The sequence below is a fragment of the Ahaetulla prasina genome, chromosome 4 (assembly GCF_028640845.1).
Source record: "Ahaetulla prasina isolate Xishuangbanna chromosome 4, ASM2864084v1, whole genome shotgun sequence".
Classification (NCBI taxonomy): Eukaryota; Metazoa; Chordata; class Lepidosauria; order Squamata; family Colubridae; genus Ahaetulla; species Ahaetulla prasina.
Window position 1 is genome coordinate 148,476,110 of NC_080542.1, and position 18,961 is coordinate 148,495,070.

The following is an 18,961-nucleotide window of genomic DNA, read 5'->3' on the forward strand; positions in this document are numbered from 1 at the left end:
ACGAACTTTCGACTCGCTTGTTTTGGTTTTTGTTTGTTTGGCTTTTTTGGCGCGTCGTGTGAACCCGCCACAAAAAAAAAAGCGCGGGAAAAAAAAATCAGGGCCTCGACTCGTCTCACATTCCATTCTGCGGTCGCCCTGCGTCACCATGGCAGCGAAATAGGCGAGGCCCTCTGATTGGCCTAGCGGAGGCTATTACGTCAAGGAGGCGGAGCGGCGAAAGACCTCACGGCCCGAAACCGCTTCCTTGGGAAAATTGGCAACCTTCAAGGCCCACAAAGAACGAACGTACTACAAGGGGCGGAAAGGGCGGGGCGCGAAGCGGAAGTGCGTCATCTTTTCGGGGCGTGGAACCCTCGGTGAAAGACTTGAGGCCTCCTCATCGACGCCTCGATTAGAAGCCGGCCGGCGAGTGAGAAGGAAGGTCGGGAATACTCGGAGGTGAGTCCCGGGTAGGGCCGAAGTGAGGCCGGCGGCCTCGGGGGGAGTTCTTCCGCCGTTCCCTGGTTGACTATTGGAAAGGGGACTACCCCTCCCATCATCCCCACCCTTTCCGGCTGCGCGGGATACGGTGACCATCATCCCCGCCCGCCCGTCTAAGTCTTAGGGTTACCTTCCCCCCCCCTCCCCATGTGCCATCCTGCGCTTGTAATATATTCTGTTAACTCCATTTTTTATGATTTAGAAATTATAATATAATTATAATTATAATAGTGTTGCTTAATAATTGTGTATTACGTAACATTTTATGGCGTATGATTAATGTACGTTTTATCTATTTATCCACCTATCTGTGTTCGTCTATTAGATCTACGTTTTAAACTCCCCAGGGTCACTTTAAATGAAAGGGGCGGTGAAACTTCCTAAAGAAAAGTGTAATTGTAATATCTTTTTTGATATTTTTATTTTTTGTTAAGCTGCCCAGAGTTGCTTCACCTGTAAGAAGTATTGAAGATAAATTTAATATCTAAATATATATATCTGACTAAAAATTAAATTTAATAAATCAATACATATTAAAATGCATTGTATATACTTCAATAAATCAGTCAATACATGATATATCTATATAAAATTTAATGTCAAATTTAAATTTAAGCAATTACATTATAGGTATAATTTAAATTTCATAGCTCAATACACTATATAACTGATAAGTCATCATACACACATATATGTATAATATATAAAATTTAAGTTTAATAGCTCAGTACATGCAATAATTTAAATTTAATTGATCAATACCATATATGTATAAAAAAATTAGTAAAACAGTACATTATACATACAAAAATTAAATTTAATGAAAGTACATAATATATATGTATATATAAATTTAAATTACATTGTGTTTGTATGTAAATTAAATGTAATTGATCAATACAGCATATATTGATACAGCATTATATATGTGTATATACGTGTGTGTGTGTATATTTATTTATTTATCTATCTATCTATGCTACATCTGGGCAGCTTGCAAACATTAAAAAAGAGAAATGCAGAAATTATTAAAATTACAATTGGAAGCACTATTCACTGCATGCAAAATATGGCAAGATGTGACAACCCTCAGGCTCCACTCCCTTTGCAAATCACTTTCTGGATATTGACAATTGTCAATCTGCTGGAAAGCAATGCTTCCACCCCTCTTTTTCCCAAAAATTGTGAAGAGGTCACTGTGACTTCTCAAAACAAAACTTCTAGCCTCCAGAACTTCCCATCATGGCATCGGGTTTCCTCCTTGTCGTCCAGTTTTGGCCTAGTGAAGCCTAGTTGGATTTTGTGGTCTGAAAGGCTCCTTTCTGTATGGGTAGTCCTCCACTTATGACAGTTCATTTAGTGACTGTTTGGAGTTACAACAGTGAAAAAAGGGGCCATTTTTCACACTTATGACCTTTGTGGCATCCGCAAGGTCACATGATCAAAATTTGGACACTTTGACATCTGACTCATATTTATGACGGTCATAGCGCCCGCGGTTGCATGATCCCTCAGTGTGACCTTCTGATGAGCAAAGTGAACTTGGAAGCCAGATTCACATAACAACTGGGTTGCTCACTTAACAACAGCAGTGATTTGCCTTAACTGCAATTGGAAAGGTCATACAATAGGGCAAAACTCACTTCACAAATGTCTCACTTAGCGACATAAATTTTGGGCTCAGTTGCATCGTAACTTGAGGAATCCCAGTGGTAATTGAACAACGGCAGCAATTCCCTGAACAACAGTGGCCAGAAAAACCATAAAACAGGGAAAAACCCACTTCACAACTGCCTCACTTAGCGATGGAAATTTGGACCTCGGTTGTGGTCATAAGTCGAGGACTTTCTGAAATTGGCGCCCAAATAGTCATGTGAGTGCTTCAGAATAACAGAGTTGGAAGGGATCTTGGAGGTCTTCTAGTCCAACCCACTTCTCAAACAGGAGACCCTTACAGGATTGCAGAATAACAGAGATGGAAGGCACCTTGGAGGTCATCTAGTCCAACCCACTGCTACAGCAGGAGATCTTTACAGAGTTGGCAGGGACCTTGGAGTTCATGCTCCAGTTCTACCGTTTCAGCGAAAGGGCTGCCCAATCTCTTCTTAAAAGCCTCCCATGTTGGAAAACTCACATCTCCTTGTGGCAAGCATTTCCACTGGTTAATCGTTCTCCCTGTTGGGAAACTTCTCTTTATTTCTAGCTTAGTTCGATGAAAGTCGTTTCTTTAAAAAAAAAAAAATCCCTGTCTTTCTCCTTTCCAAGAAACTGCTGACTGGGATTTTGGGGGTGGAAAAATTGGAATAAGGTCAAAGACGTTGGCAAGGTGATTTTTTTTTTTTAAAGTTTGCAAAATCACTTCGCAAAGAGGTGAAATCACATGAGCCACAAGCCATAAAGGGAGGGATTTCCGGAACATTTTTACACAATGATGCAACAGCCCTTTGCTCACAACCATCTGGGAGAGAGTCTGATGAAATTGGAGGCAGAAAGGTTGCCAGGAAATGAAGTCACAAATTTGAGACAAGGAAGCTAACTTATTATCCAGACCAGTGGTGTGGAGAGAAATAGATTTTTATTCCTTTGTTTTGGGGGAGGGGGTTGACAGACAGGGAGTTTATGCATTGACTTCATTGCATTTGGTGCTTTTGGTCAACTCACAGTTTTTAACCATGCTTGAGTGGGGGGTTAGACTAGATCAGGGTTGCCAAGGTTGGAGACCCCTGGACTAGATGACCTCAGAGGTCTTCTCCAACTCTATTATTCTATGATTCTGTAAGGGTCTCTTGCTTGAATAGGGGGTTGGACTAGAAGACCTCCAAGGTCCCTTCCAATTCTGTTATATTTAATTAAATTTATATGCTGGCCATTTGTATGCTGCCCATATGTATGTATATATGTGTGTGCGCATATATGTATGCGTGTGTGTATATGCTACATATTGTGGCCCAGGCCCAGGGTCAGTGAAAAAACAAACTTTATTTGAACAGCTGAGAATTACTTCATTGTCAGCGTAGTTCAACTAAATTAAAGCAAATTCCTCCCAACACAAATTCTTCAGTCCTATTGCAAACCTTGGTCCAATTAGGCAGACTGCCAAGGGCCTTTCTTGGCAAATGTTCAGAAGTCACACATACAAAAATAAATTCAAGAAGACGAAGCTACCAACGTTGTTTTCCGGCAAAGCCCAAACGCCGTTGCTGGTCTGTTTTAAGCCTTATGGGAGTGGCCAATCATCTCTTGGCCTTACTCCTGAGTTGTCCTATTTGCTTGAGCTGCTCTTGCCTTCTGGCAGCTCTTCTCATGCGTGCATTAGGAATAGGCTGCTCCTGTTCCTCTGCCTCATTACTGCCAGGCTCTGGAGTCCGCACATTACTCCCCGATGGCCCTGGCCTCACCTCTGCCTCATCGCTGTCTGACTCCGTTGCCAACTCCGTAGGCTGCTGGTGGATCACAATAAGTATGTGTGTGTGTGTGTGTGTGTACATGTGCGTGTATGTATATGTGTGTGTGTGTGTATACGCATATACATATACATATATACATATGATTCACTTTTAACAAGTGTGGTGAGAAACGTTAAATAGGGCAAAACTCAACCAACACCTCCCTCAAAAACATAGTTGAGCTCCATTGCGGTAATAAGTCGAGGACCACCCACATATGTATTCATGAGGACCTTTTGACACTCGTAATTGCCAGGACCGTCGGCAATGTAACTTCAAACGGTCACTAAATGGACTAAGTCGAGGACCCCCTGTATTTTTCAAAGTCTGCTTCCCCTCCCCCCCCCAGCTCCCTCCAACATAACATTTCATCCGTTTCTTGTTTCCTTACAGTGACCATGGCATCCCCCTCAGAAAAAGTCTTCCTGAGTTATGAAGAAACAGCGGGTTCGAAACTGCTCCGAAAATCGAAGGAAATGCCCTTCGTCCCCATAGGTAGGTGCTTCTCTTCGGCTTTGTCCGATGGCCGGTTGCTCTGAGCTCGTCCCATTTCACAATGGCGTCTTCGGTGAATTCTGACAATTTCTTGAAATCTGAGCAACGGGTTCGAATTCACCCAACGGGAGTGAAATCAAAATTTCTCCACCTGGACTCCCAACACGCAGAATTCCCCACATCTTCCAACTGACCATCTTGAGAATCCCTTCTCTATTCAAGTGGTCCTCGACTTCACGACTGCAATTGGGACCGGGCCTTTTTTTTTTTGCAGTCATTAAATGAGTCACATTTGGGTTTTGCGACTTTTTTTGCAGGAGTCCTTAAGCGAATTGCACAGTCGTGAAATGAATCCAGTTGCCAAGCCTGCAAATTTTGATCATGTGTCGCCGAGAAGGTGATAATGGTCATAAGTGCGAGGACTGGTCCTAAGTCTCTTGTTTCCGGGCTTTTCCAAGTTGAGGACTTATCTGTATTTCAAAAGGGATTTGTGGGATTGAGGGGGCGATGTGATTGTGGGTTCACATGCTCGATTAGAAAGTGACGAGACTTGCAAAATCCGTCTTGTGTAAACTTAGACCACGGGTCTCGAACTCGCTGTATCACGTTGATGTCACGTGACCTTTTTTGGGTCCTTTGTGGAGCCAGGGTGGGCATGGCCTGCACTTGACGCGTCAGGCCCTCAGGCTGCCAGTTTGAAACACCTGGCCTAGGCTGTCTGTGGGTTGTTGTTCCTCCTCTTCGAACACATCACTCAGTTGTAGGACTGATGATGTTACCTAGTTGGGTTTTGAAATGTCTGAGAAAACCACCAAGCTCAGAGGTTACCAAGGAACCCCACAATCCTTCCTTCCTTTCTCTTTTACTCTCTTCTTCTCTCTTCCCCTTCATCCCTCATCTCCCTTCCTTTCTTCTTTCCTTCATGCCATTCCTTCCATTTTTTTCTCTTTCCCCTCCTGCACTTCCTTCTTTCCTTTGTCCTTCCCTCCATCCTCCCCCTCCTTCTAGGGACGGTATTGCAGGGCACGACATTGGGGACCCCAGACCCACAGAAGCCTTGATGGTTCTTCCTCTACCTTTCTCAGTCCTTCCTCCCTCCCTCCCTCATCTAATTCCTGGGACCCAATACCCCTGGAGCCTTGACAGTTCTTCCTCTGCCTTTCTCAGACCTACTGTTCCTCCCTCCCTTTCTCCACAAAAGCCCACTGCCTTGTAGAATAGAATAGAATTTTTATTGGCCAAGTGTGATTGGACACACAAGGAATTTGTCTTGGTGCATATGCTCTCAGTGTAGATAAAAGAAAAGATACCTTCATCAAGGTACAACATTTACAACACAATTGATGGTCAGTATATCAATATAAATCATAAGGATTGCCAGCAACAAGTTACAGTCATACAGTCATAAGTGGAAAGAGATTGGTGATGGGAACGATGAGAAGATTAATAGTAGTGCAGATTCAGTAAATAGTCTGACAGTGTTGAGGGAATAATTTGTTTAGCAGAGTGATGGCGGGGAAAAAACTGTTCTTGTGTCTAGTTGTTCTGGTGTGCAGTGCTCTATAGCTTTGTTTTTGAGGGCAGGAGTTGAAACAGTTGATGTCCAGGATGTGAGGGATTTGTAGCATTGAAAATGTTACCTAGCTGGGTCACGAGACATCTGCAAGAAAACCACCCAGCTCAGAGAACACCCAGGACCGCATACTTCTTATCCTCCTCCCCTCTCCTCCCCACCCCAGACCCGCTGAGCCGTTCTTCCTCTTCCTTTCCCAGGTCTGGCGGGCTGTTTCGGCCTGGCCGCCTACGGCATCTACCGGCTGAAGCACCGAGGAGAGACCAAAATGTCCATCCACCTGATCCACACCCGGTTGGCCGCCCAGGGCTTTGTGGTGGGCAGCATCGTTTGTGGTAAGTTGGGCTGCGGTTGTCATGCCTCGCATGGAGGCAGAACCACAAATACCTAGCTAGTCTTCCACTGACAAACATTGGCTTAGCGATTGTTGAAAGCTATGACGATGCTGGGGAAAAAAGGGACTTTTGAACCACATTGCACACTTAAAACCCTTGCAGCATTTCCAAAATTCAAATGCTCAGCAACGGATTTGTCTTTGCCACAGTCGCAGTACTCGGGGTGTGTGTGTGTGTGTCATCCCTTTTTGCAACCTTTGGACGAGAACATCAAGGAGAACAGGCAGATTCACTTACCGTATATACTCGAGTATAAGCCGAGTTTTTCAGCACGTTTTTTGTGCTGAAAAACGTCCCCTCGGCTTATACTCGAGTATATACGGCTTATACTCGAGTTTTTTTTTTCTTCTTTTTTTCACATTATACCGGATGGCGCAAACTTGGCGGGCTTTTGCATTAGCGCGGGGAAGCCCTGCCGGTGCAGTGAGAGGGCGGGGCGGGGGAGCCGCCAGCCTTCTCGGCTGAGGGAGGGAGGGTTTCCCCGACCAGTAGCTGCCTCATTTCCCACCCTCGGCTTATACTCGAGTCCCCAGTTTACCCCAGTTTTTTGGGGTAAAATTGGGGACCTCGGCTTATACTCGGATCGGCTTATATTCGAGTATATACGGTAATATCCAGTTATCCTGCCTTCTGGTGTTTTGGAGACTAGGGGGATCCCCCTCTTCTTCGGGGCAGCCCTTCTAATACTGGAGGGCTGCTATCATGTCCCCACTAGTCCTTCTTTTCATTAAACCAGACATACTATTTTCCTGCAACTGTTTGTATGTTTTCTCCTCCCATCCCCTCATCATCTTCATTGCTCTTCTTTCCATTGTTTCTAGACTAGAGCCTCAATGTCCTCCTTATATTTTTATTATAATATATTTAATATAATTAATGTAAAGTATTATAAAATATACTTTTTTATAATATATTTTACAATATTTATAATGTATTTTATAACAGTATATATTTTATAATGTAATATTTTAAAATATAACAATATATATTTATAATATTTTACAATACAGTATAATTTAATATTTTACAATATGTAATATTTTATAATTCAGTATATTTTATAATATAATATTTTAATAATATTTTATAATCCAATATTTTATAATATAATTAATATATAATATAATATTTTAAATAATATGAAGTACAATCTTTTATAATAAAACTGGATGCAGTATTCCACATAGGGTCTTACTAAGGCTTTATCAATTGGTATTAAAACTTCTCGTATTCTTGATTCTATCCCTCTGTTAATTCAGCCTAGGATCATATTGGCCTTTTTGGCTGTTGCCACACATGGCTGGCTCATCATTAAGCAATCATCCGCTAGGACTCCCCAGATCACTCTTGTGGTTACTACATCAACACATTTCCCCCCCACCAAAGTTTCTAATTGTTTGTTTTTTTTCCTTTTTGTCTTCCAGGCGTAGTCTATTCCATGATCCGGGATTATGTTAGGAAGCCTCAGTCGTCTTCAGAAACCCGTTGAAACTCTCCAGTTCCTCACTACCACAGGGATAGTTTTCCACACTGCGGTGAAGGGAGAAAAAAAAACAATTTAATTATACCTCTTCCACACACAACCTTCCCTGCCACCAATTTCCTTTGGGTGTCACAAAAATCCCTTATTTTTTATTTTATTTTACTTTCATTTGCCCAAAACTACGGATTGAGTTTTCTTCCTTCGCTGCCGTTTCAACCGTCTGCGTTGGCACTATGTGAAATCGAGGCAATTCCAGATTTTTCTCTTTCACAGATAACTTTTTTGGGGGGGAAAAAATCAAATTGTGACACTCTCCACTGTGTATATTTTCCGCCCAAAATTGAGACATTTTTCCCTGCTTCCTTCAGAAATGAATTTAGGCCACAAATCATCAATCCGCCGATACAAAAAATTTGCTTTTTAAATCCATTTCTGGGGAAGGTGGATAAGTTGTGGTGTTTTTGTCGCTTGAAATTGTGTCGCCCTCCTGTTAAATGTGCTTTTTTTGGGACACTGGTGCCCATGCACACCAGAAAAACCACAACATTGTGACTGTGAGAGAAATGAGGAAGAATTCTAACTCTTCAGCTGTCTATCAAGCTATTTACAATTGTATTTATTACACCTTATTAAAACCGTAGATATTTAAATTATTTAGCAAAAAATATATATGTGACCTTAATATTTTTATGTGTCCAGTCTACACGTGTGTGTGTGTGTGTGTGTGTGTGTGTAAAAATAGGCCATCTTTTTCCTAAGATAAATTTTTTTAAAAAGCAAAATGACAGCAGTGATGTTGCCATTTTTACGTGGATCCCACAGGCAGAAAAATTTTCTCGCAACACACACAAAAAAAAGCATTACACAAAGTCATGACTACCAATGTATTTCGACCATAACTTTGAGGACCTCCGTATGCATATGTTCCTTTTTTAAAAAAGGAATTTTTGGTACAGGCGACGTTTTACACAGAACAATTGTTGAATTGAGTTACACTTCAGTTATGTCATGCTTCAGTTGTGCATCCTGTGTTTGTGTGCAAGCTAAAACATCTGCCTGCTTCTCCCAGTTCTGCTTGGGAAGAGATTGTGACTTACATAAAGTGTGACCAGGCACAATGGAGAGGCAGGGACGACATGCTAAAAAAAACCCCTAAAATACATCTAGACCTCAAGATAACAACCATCGCTGAATCTGGCGATTCCTGTCATGATTCTCGTCTTGTTATTCGAAGAATCCTTAGAAAACCCGACCCAATTTCATCTAATATTTTTTTTGTAGTGGTCATTAAGTGAACACACTGTCGTTAAGCGAAGTCACTTTTTTGGGGGGTAACGGTTTGCTTCATTTTTTTTTTTCAATTTTTGAAATCGGAAGTGCTGCTTTTGTGAGGAAAAAATCTATTATCGCAAACCACTTGAATGCAGTGAGGACGGACGACAGAATTGCAGATTGCTTTGGGCTGGGAACCGTCATAAGCAGAGGACTTCCTGGCTGGGGTTTGGATGGCTCTTTTAGGAAATACTCTAACCCCGGATCTGTTCTTCATTTTGATCTCCTGTTGATGAGTTGCTTATGGAGTCCTGAGTTCAACCCTAATCCTGATTTTATATTAAAATATAATAAACACGCCTTGATTGTGTGTTTTGTGGTTTTGTGCTGTCTACGGATGCGAATTTCTGCTTTTTTTAACGGTCACAGTGGACCCCCAGCATTTTTCTCACTAAGCAAGACAAGTGAGTTTGGCCCCCTTTTTTCGAGATTTCCTGCCACCGTCGTATAGTGAATCACAGTGGTAAAAAGGAGTAAAACGGGGTAATTAAGTGAATCCAGCTGCCAAGCCTCTGCATTTCGTTCAGAGAATGCTGCAACTGTCAAAAGTTTGAGAAATGGTAAAAAACTTGTTTTCCAATGCCGTAACTACGAATGGTCACTAAACGAGGGCTGCTTGTATCATCCTAGACAAATAGGTTTTCCCAGAAAAAAAAATCTTCAAGGAGAGCCCACAAATCTGGAATTCTAGATTCCAGAGGGATCAAACATTTTGTTTTCATCCAAACTTCTGACAAACTCAATATTTATTGCCTCACGATAATAAATTTTACAACTTGCCAATTCAAACATTTGTGGACTTCAACTCTCACGAGTCCCTCATTCTGTCATGCTGCCTGGGGAATTTGGAGAGTTGAAGTCCACCACCCTTAAAAAGTGGCAAGGTTTGGAGACCTTGGATTTTAGAAGACCTGAGGGGTCTGAGCAGACATTTCATGACCACACTAGGTAGTATCATCAGTCGTAGAGGGGATTGGGGTGTATGGAGAAGAGGAGGAGGAAGCTGGGTGGCTTCCTTACAGACATTTCAATGACCCAACTAGATAACATCCTCAGTGCTAGTGAGGAGTGTGGTGTAAGGAAAGGAAGAGGTGAAGCTCAGCAAGCTGAGAGAACCAAGGACCCAGCCATCCTCTGCAGAATCAGACTAAAGTCATAGAACTCTTGCTGTCCCACATAATGTCCCTTGGGTCCATCACCCCAAAAACGTGCCATCAGGTTGAGGTCTTCTAGTCTGACCCCCTGCTTGAGCAGGAGACCCTCCAAAATAAATGGCTGTCACCAAAGGAACTTTTAAGTCAAGGACTGTATATTTTCTGATGGTTTTATCCACAATCTGGCCAGCAGGTGGCAGTGTTTAATCCATTTTCCTGGATCAGGTTCTCATGCCATAGAATCATTAGGAGAGATTGATGTCTTTCTCTTCTCCAAAAATGTACATTTAAATGCCAAATATATATTTAACATATAAACATTAAAGTAGATTTCAAGGCATAACATGAAATAGGAGGCACACACTTCCTTCGTTGGTAAGAACATCCATTTTCTAAAAGTCTTTTTTCAGTGAACGAAAAGGGAACTTTGGATCAAACTTTTAAAATAGGGATTTTTTGAGGGGTGGTTTTTTTTCAGGCATCTTGGGTGATCTTAACCCAAGATGGTTAGTTTGTGCCACAATGCTTGTATTCTAAATCAGGGCTAAGACCTGTGGACTTCAACTCCCAGAATTCCCCAGTCAGCAGAATTTTAAAGAAGTGTCCGGATTTTTCACCAAGGTCAACTTTCACCAAACCTTTCCTGACGTTCGTTGCCTTCAAACTGGGTTTTCCAAGCTTGGAAACTTGTGGACTTCGTCACCCAGAATTCCCTATCTGGCTCCCAGAACCCCCCCCCCCAATGCTTGCTGGAGAATTATGGAAGACGAAGTTCACCTATTTGTGCAGTTCGGCTGGTCTTCTAAGGCGAGCCTTCTCCAAACTTGGCAAGTTTAAAACTTGTGGACTTCAACTCCCAGAATTCCCCAGCTGGTCCCGGAATTCCACCAGTTGAAGCATACCGGCTGAGGAATTCTGGGAGTTGAAGTTGCCCCCTCTTAAAGCATGCTGGATGGGGGATTGTGGGACTTGAAGTCTTCCCCTCTTAAGCCATCCTTTCCCCTCTTTCTGGCTGGGGGATTCTGGGAGATGAAGTCCACCAGTTGTTGGACTGCAGTTTATCTTCTAAGGATGGTATCTCCAACTTGGCAAGTTGAAAAGTTATGGACTTCAACTCCCAGAATTCTCCAGTTGGTTCCCAAAATCCCCCCTGCTGACTGGGGAATTCTGGGAGTTGAAGTCCACCAGTCTTAAGGTTGCTGGGTTTGGAGACCCCTAGCTTAGAAGGCCAGCATTGTGGTACAAACTAACAATCTTGGGTTAAGATCACCCAAGCTGCTTGAAAAAAAAAACCCCACATAGCTGATTAGTTGGAGGTCCACTGTGTTGTGGGAATCGTGCCCTTGAATGATTGGAGGCTGGTTCAGATGTTTGCAGTTGAAAAAGTTAGCAAGGCTGGCACTCACAAGGAAATGGAGGAAATTCTGGTGTCACCTTCACAAAATAGAGGCTGCTACCTCAGTCTGGTGCATAAATTATGAAGGATATTGGTAGGTGAGAATCCTTGTAGCTCAGGTTTGAACGGTTTTCATGTCTAAAGCGAGACTAGAAATCACTGTCTCCATCTTATGAACCAGATGCTTTAACTATTAGACCAAACCAACTCCCTACTACAGCGAAATATCCGATATTTACAATATTTCAATCCAACTTCCTACAATTAAAGCAATCAAAACCTTTTAAAATAAGCCATTTGAAAAGTTTAATTGTGATGAATTATTAATTTAATATTAATTATTAATTGAATTCAGTAACGGTCCCTTTAACGGCTTCGTCAAGGAAAGTTGTACAATTCCAGGCAGGAGGGGAAAAAAAGTCATTTCTTATGTGTGAAGGTCATGGAATTTTCTGAGTCCTTTTTATAGCTCCTCATTCATCAAGGAATATTTTTACTTTTATCTCCTGGAGGAAAGGGGAAAAAAAAAAAGGAAATTTACTCCTATCGCTATCAGGAAGGTATTTTTGTCGAACGCAACATTTTGAGATTCATCAAGAGCTGTCAAGTCTCCTTCATCATCCCTCACTGAAAAGCAAAAAAATTGTGTGACACACCCTGGATGGGTTCACCCTCGTTCTGTCCTTGACTTCGACTTTTCTCGGAGTTCATGGCCTTTCAAGCAAACAATTGCAGTGGGCCAAAAATATTTGCGGCCGTGGCAAAAATACAGGAGGTTAAATCAAACTTTTAATTCTGTTTTCTTCTGGCAGGGGTGGCCTGCAATCAAGAACCCGAATCATTGAAAGAAAGAGACTCCACAATCCTCTTTCCTCCTCTTCCTCCTCCTCCTCTCTGCCACCTTCCTCCCTTTTAGCACTGAAGATGTTACCTAGTTAGGTCATGAAATGTCTGCAAAGAAACCACCCTGGTCAGAGAGCCCCAAGGACCCCACAGTCCTCCTCCTTTCTCCCCCTCCTCCTGTCTACAAACCCCACTCCCTCTATCACTGAACATGTTACCCAGCTGGGTCCCAAGACCTCTTTCTCCTTTCCCCCCCTCTCCTCCCTCCTCTTTCTCCTCCCCCTCCCTCTCCTCCCCTTGAACATGTTACTTAGCTAGGTCACGAGACCTCTTTCTCCTTCCCCTCTCCTCCCCTCCCCTCCTCCCCTCCCTTTCCTCTCCCTGAACATGTTACCTAGCAGGGTCACAAGACCTCTTTCTCCTCTCTCTCCTCCCCTCCTCTTTCTTCTCCCCTGAACATATTACCTAGGAGGGTCACGAGACCTCTTTCTCCTTTCCCATCTCCTTCACCCTCCCCTCCCCTCCCTCTCCTCCCTTGAACATGTCACCTAGCTGGGTCAAGAAACCTCTTTCTCCTTTCCCCCTCTCCTCCCCTCCCCTCCGCTCCTTTCTCCTCCTCCCCTCTCCTCCCCTCCCTTTCTCCTCCCCTCCCTCTCCTCCCCTGAAGATGTTACCTAGGAGGGTCAAGAAACCTCTTTCTCCTTTCCCACTCTCCTCCCCTCCCCTCCGCTCCTTTCTCCTCCCCTCTCCTCCCCTCCCCTTTCTCCTCCCCCTCCCTCTCCTCCCCCTGAACATGTTACCTAGCAGGGTCACGAGACATCTGCAAGAAAACCACCAAGCTCAGAGAACACCAAGGTCCCTCACAGTCCAATCCCAAATATTCTGTTTTATTGATACCCTCCCAATGTCCCTACTGCAAAATTAGAAACACAGCCCTGAAGCCAGGATGATCTTGGTCTGTTTCCGTGGATGCTGCATGTCCCATAAAGCGTCAACTCGTGTGGTTTCTATTCGCCGCTTCTTTCTTTCTTTCTTTTTCTTTTCTTTTCTTTTTCTTTCTTTCTTTCTTTCTTTTTTTCTCTTTCCTTCCTTCCTTCCTTCCTTCCTTCCTTTTTCTTTCTTTCTTTCTTTCTTTCTTTCTTTCTTTCTTTCTTTCTTTCTTTCTTTCTTTCTTTCTTTTTTTCTTTCTGAGTGTGTGAAATGACCCACCTGTGACCACCAAGGAGCCCACCTGCAACCCCGAGCTACAAATATTCTCTCCTATCCTTAACCCTCATTCCACTGGTAATGACCCAAGCGCAACTCGATGCCTTGAGATCCGCCTGCACCACTTGTGTGGTCGCGGAGACACAACACTTTTAAACTGTATATTTGGTAAAAAGTAAAATCCTTTGCTTCAGGCGGCACAATCTCAGGGTTAGTGGGAACGAGGTATCATCCTGCGCGTTCGCGCGAGGTCATGTTCTAAAAACGGGACACACCCAGGACATCTGAAGGCTGAATTTTCCAACACACACTCACACACACACAATACACCAAAGCTAGATTCCAAAATACACTGCAACGCGGAGCAAACCCGTGTGAAGAATTCCAGACTTACAATGACTGTTTTGTTCTCGAGATGTCCGCTCGCCAGCTGGTCAAAGGAGGTTGTTATTGAAGCACAATATCTGTGGAGCCCCCTCCCGGTGCTCGAGAGGGTTTCCAGAGTGTGATTGTGTTGGATGGACTCCAGCTGAAGTCAACTTGCGATGTTCACCCATGTCTTCCTTGAAGTAACAGTTTCTAATGACCAGGAGACAGTAGAGTTTTACTTCTGCCTTAGGCATGAAAGTCAGCTGGGTGATTTTGGGGCCAGTCACTGGGAGAAAGTGAGTTCTAGTTCTGCCTTAGGCATGACAGCTGGCTGGGTGATTTTGGACCAATCATCATGAGATGGTGAGTTCTAGTTCCCTTTTAGGCATGAAAACCGGTGGGGTGACTTTCAGACAATCACCAGGAGACAGTGACTTCTAGTTCTGCTTTAGGGTTGAAAGCTGGCTGGGTGACTTTGAGCCAATGACCAGGAGACGGTGATTTCTAGTCCCACCTTAGGCACAAAAGTTGGCTGGATGATTGAGCAAATCCCCAGGAGGCCATGAGTTCTAGTTCAATCCTGAACACTGTCCGGGTGAGTGTAGACCAATCACCAGGTGATGGAGAGTTCTAGTCTTCTAATAAGCACAAAACTGGCGGGTTGACCTGTCCCTCCTTCTCAGACCTATATCTGTATTGTCTTTAAACAAGCTTTTCCCCAGTCACTGTCATCTGGCCTTCAGAGTTTGAGCTGACAATTCGACGGTCACTAAACGAATTGTTGTAAGTCGAGGACTACCTGCAGCAAGAGTACTTTAGCAAACGGGAAATTATTATCACTGTAAAACTTGGGAGAACAAGGAGACTTTGTCTATTTCTAATGAATGACTGGTGGCGTATTATTTAATTAATGACCTAATTAATGACCGATTATGTACTATCTTTCTTCCGAATGAATGGCGACGTACCGGGAGCTGTTGCGATTGCCAAAAATACTGCAACCTGATAAAAATACAAAGCTTGTGTTATCTTATCTTGAAGAAAAAAAAAATCTCTCTGAGTTTTAAATAGCTCGCAGATGACCTCATAAATTCTTCCTTTCATTTGGTTAAGCGTGACATCCAGGAAATCCAGGCTGCCACACCAAACGTCTCCATCGTAAATTTCGGCGTGTGGGCACAATGGGTGAATTTGTTCATGACTGGGACTTAATCTTCCATGTCATTTTCTCTTTCTGCAAGCGATTATCTCCTTAAGGAGAAATCAGCGACGACCAGAACTGTAATATAGGTAGTCCTCAACTTACGACTGTCTGTTAAGTGACCATTCTAGATTACTACAGTGCTGGGAAAAAGTGACTTATAGGACCGTTACAACATCCCTGGGGGTCATATAATCAAAATTCAATCAAATAAAAAAAAATCTTGAGAACTGGCTCGTATTTATGACAATTGCAGTGTTCCTGGGTCACATGATCCCCTTTTATGACCATCTGACAAGCAAAGTCAATGGGGAAGCCACATCCCCTTAAAAAAATAATATATTTTATTATTTTCCTCATTTCATTTCATTTCATTTATTTTACTTGTTTCATTCTATTTTGTTTTGTTTATTTTGTTTTAATTTTACTTTACTTTCACTATTCTGTTTTATTCCATTTCATTTTACTTGTTTCATTTTGTTTTGTTTTATTCAGTATAATTTTATTTTATTTTGATTTTATTTTACTTTCATTATTTTGTTTTGTTCTGTTTGATTTGATTTGCCACAACTGTAAGCTTTTATTTTATTTTGATTGTTTTGATTTATTTTGCTTAATTTTGCTTTAGTTTGAAAAAACCTTAAGCAGGATAAGATTTGTTTTATTATGTTTTACTTTATTTTTTATTTTATATCATATTTCATTTTACTTTCTTGCAGTTATTTCTTCCTTGATTTTGTCTTGGTCATTTTTCTTTCAGTTTATATTATACTTCATTTTACTTTATTTTATTGTGTTTGTTTCTTATTTTATTTTACCTTGTCGTTTTTATTTTACTTATTTTCCTTTGCTTCTATTGTATTTTATATTTTTCATTCCATTTCCTGTGATTTTATATTTTATTTTTTTACTTTATCTTTTTTCTTTTTAATTATATTTAGTTTTGTTTCATTCTGCTTATCTTTTCTTTATGTTATTTTATTTGTGTCATTTTTTTAAAAGGTAGACCTTAAGCAAAAGGAGAATTGCAAAATTATTAGGTGGCAGGATGGGGGTGGAGGGACACAGGAATTTTCTCTCTCTGCTTCGGTTTGACAGGAGTCAATTATTTTTGAAGACTTCCAAAACAGGAAAAGGGTTTTATCAGCAGCTCAGGAAATTCCTATTATTCTTATTATTATCGGTGGTGGAAATGGCCTGCCTGGGGTTAATGGATGACTTGGCCCTCAGCCTTGAGAAAAGATGCTGGAAAAGAGGCGGGGAGAGAAAATATTTTCAATTATCTGGCACGTCCCTTCCGAGAATCTTATTGTATGAGGGAGCAAATTAAGGCGCCTCATTTTTGCGAGTCCTTTCCAGCCGGAACTGGCAAACTCATGCCTCTCTAATTTATTTATTTATTTATTTATTTATTTATTTATTAAATTTTTATACCGCCCTTCTCCCGAAGGACTCAGGGCGGTGTACAGCCAAGGGTAAAAAAGAAAATATATACAATTAAGATAACAATTAAAACAAAGCAAATTATAAAGGCTGATAGTTAAAAATTAGATTTAAAATTTTAAAATAGTAAGAAAACCCAATTAAAATCCAACACTAATTATGCCAGTCCCGCTTGAATGAATAAATGTGTTTTGAGCTCACGACGGAAGGTCCGAAGATCAGGCACTTGACCCAGGCCAGGGGGAAGTTCGTTCCAGAGCGTCGCTGCCCCCACAGAGAAGGCCCTACTCCTGGGGGCCGCCAGCCGACACTGTTTGGTGGACGGCACCCTGAGAAGACCCTCTCTGTGAGAGCGTGGGAGGCAAAGGGTAACAGCAGGCGGTCTCGTAAGTACCCGGGTCCTAAGCCATGGAGCGCTTTAAAGATGGTAACCAAAATCTTGAAGCGCACCCGAAAAACCACAGGAAGCCAGTGCAGACTGTGCAGGAGCGATGTCACATGGGAGCCATGAGCGGCTCCCGTTACTACTCGCGCAGCCGCATTCTGGACTAACTGCAGCCTCCGGGTGCACCTCAAGGGCAGCCCCATGTAGAGAGCATTGCAATAATCCAGCCTAGACGTAACCAGAGCGTGAGTGACCGTGCATAAGGCATCCCGGTCAAGGAAGGGACGCAACTGGCGGACCAAGCGAACTTGGTAAAAGGCCCTTCTAGAGACGGCCGCCAGATGTTCATCAAAAGACAGCCGTCCATCCAGGAGGACGCCCAAGTTGCGAACCACCTCCTTTGGGGCCACTAACTCGCCCCCAACAGTCAGCTGCGGATGCAGCTGACTGTACCGGGATGCCGGCATCCACAGCCACTCCGTCTTGGAGGGATTGAGCTTGAGTCTGTTTCTCCCCATCCAGACCCGTACAGCTTCCAGGCACCGGGACAGCACTTCGACTGCTTCATTGGGGTGGTCCGGGGTGGAAAAGTACAGCTGAGTATCATCAGCGTACAGATGATAACTCACCCCGAAACCACTGATGACCTCACCCAGCGGCTTCATGTAGATGTTGAACAGGGTAGGCGAGAGAATCGACCCCTGAGGTACTCCACAAGTGAGGCACCTCGAGGACGACCTCTGCCCCCGTCAACACCGTCTGCGACCGGTCAGAGAGATAGGAGGAGAACCACCGATAAACGGTGCCCCCCACTCCCAATCCCTCCAACCGGCGCAGCAGGATACCATGGTCGATGGTATCAAAAGTCGCTGAGAGATCTAATAGGACCAAGGCAGAGGAACAACCCCTGTCCCTGGCCCTCCAAAGGTCATCCACCAACGCGACCAAAGCAGTCTCCGTGCTATAACCGGGTCGGAAGCCGGACTGGAACGGGTCTAGATAGACAGCTTCCTCCAGGTGCCGGGGGAGCTGCCATGCAACCACACTCTCTACAACCTTCACCACAAAGCGAAGGTTGGAGACTGGACGATAATTTCCCAAAATAGCTGGGTCCAGGGAAGGCTTCTTGAGGAGGGGTCTCACCACCGCCTCTTTCAAGGCGGCGGGGAAAACCCCTTCCATCAAAGAAGCATTTATAATCCCCTGGAGCCAGCCTTGTGTCACTTCCTGAGCAGCCAGCACTAACAAGGAAGGACACGGGTCCAGTAAACATGTAGTTGCATGTAACCTCCCCAGCAACCTGTCCACGTCCTCGAGAGCCACGGAATCAAACCCATCCCAAATAACCTCAACAAGACGAGTCTCTGTCATCTTGGCTGGATCATCGCAATCTTGGTCCAAACTATCCCGAAGCTGAACAATTTTATCGTATAGATAACTGTTAAACTCCTCAGCTCGTCCCTGTAAGGGGTCATCCCGTCCCTCTTGGTGAAGGAGGGAACGGGTCACCCGAAACAAGGCGGCCGGGCGGTTATCTGCCGATGCAATGAGGGTGGAAATGTAGGAACGCTTCGCCTCCCTCATTGCCACTAGGTAGGTCCTAGTAAAGGACCTCACTAGTGTCCGATCAGCCTCGGAACGGCTAGACCTCCAGGTGCTCTCTAGGCGTCTTCTCCGGCTTTTCATCTCTCTCAGCTCCTCGGAAAACCAGGGAGCCAATTGAGATCTGCACCGGGTCAGAGGCCGCAAAGGCACGA

At 43.4% G+C, this 18,961-nt stretch overlaps 1 protein-coding gene across 1 annotated transcript; it reads left to right on the forward strand.

Moving 5' to 3' along the window:
- Positions 1-299: 299 nt before the first annotated feature.
- On the forward strand, positions 300-8,603 carry LOC131198944 (HIG1 domain family member 1A, mitochondrial-like). Its single transcript, XM_058184279.1, has 4 exons — positions 300-441; positions 4,323-4,424; positions 6,198-6,332; positions 7,817-8,603. The coding sequence occupies exons 2-4, from the start codon at positions 4,328-4,330 to the stop codon at positions 7,879-7,881; spliced, it is 297 nt and encodes a 98-aa protein (XP_058040262.1). The 5' UTR covers positions 300-441; positions 4,323-4,327; the 3' UTR covers positions 7,882-8,603.
- The last annotated feature ends 10,358 nt before the right edge of the window (positions 8,604-18,961 follow it).

What these genes read in the sequence shown, in the direction of transcription:
- LOC131198944 (XM_058184279.1), top strand. Translation starts at nt 4,328, where the DNA reads ATGGCATCCCCCTCAGAAAAAGTCTTCCTGAGTTATGAAGAAACAGCG. An exon ending in AATGCCCTTCGTCCCCATAG is followed by an intron (nt 4,425 to 6,197) that starts GTAGGTGCTTCT and finishes TTCCTTTCCCAG; the next exon opens with GTCTGGCGGGCTGTTTCGGC. An exon ending in GGTGGGCAGCATCGTTTGTG is followed by an intron (nt 6,333 to 7,816) that starts GTAAGTTGGGCT and finishes TTTGTCTTCCAG; the next exon opens with GCGTAGTCTATTCCATGATC.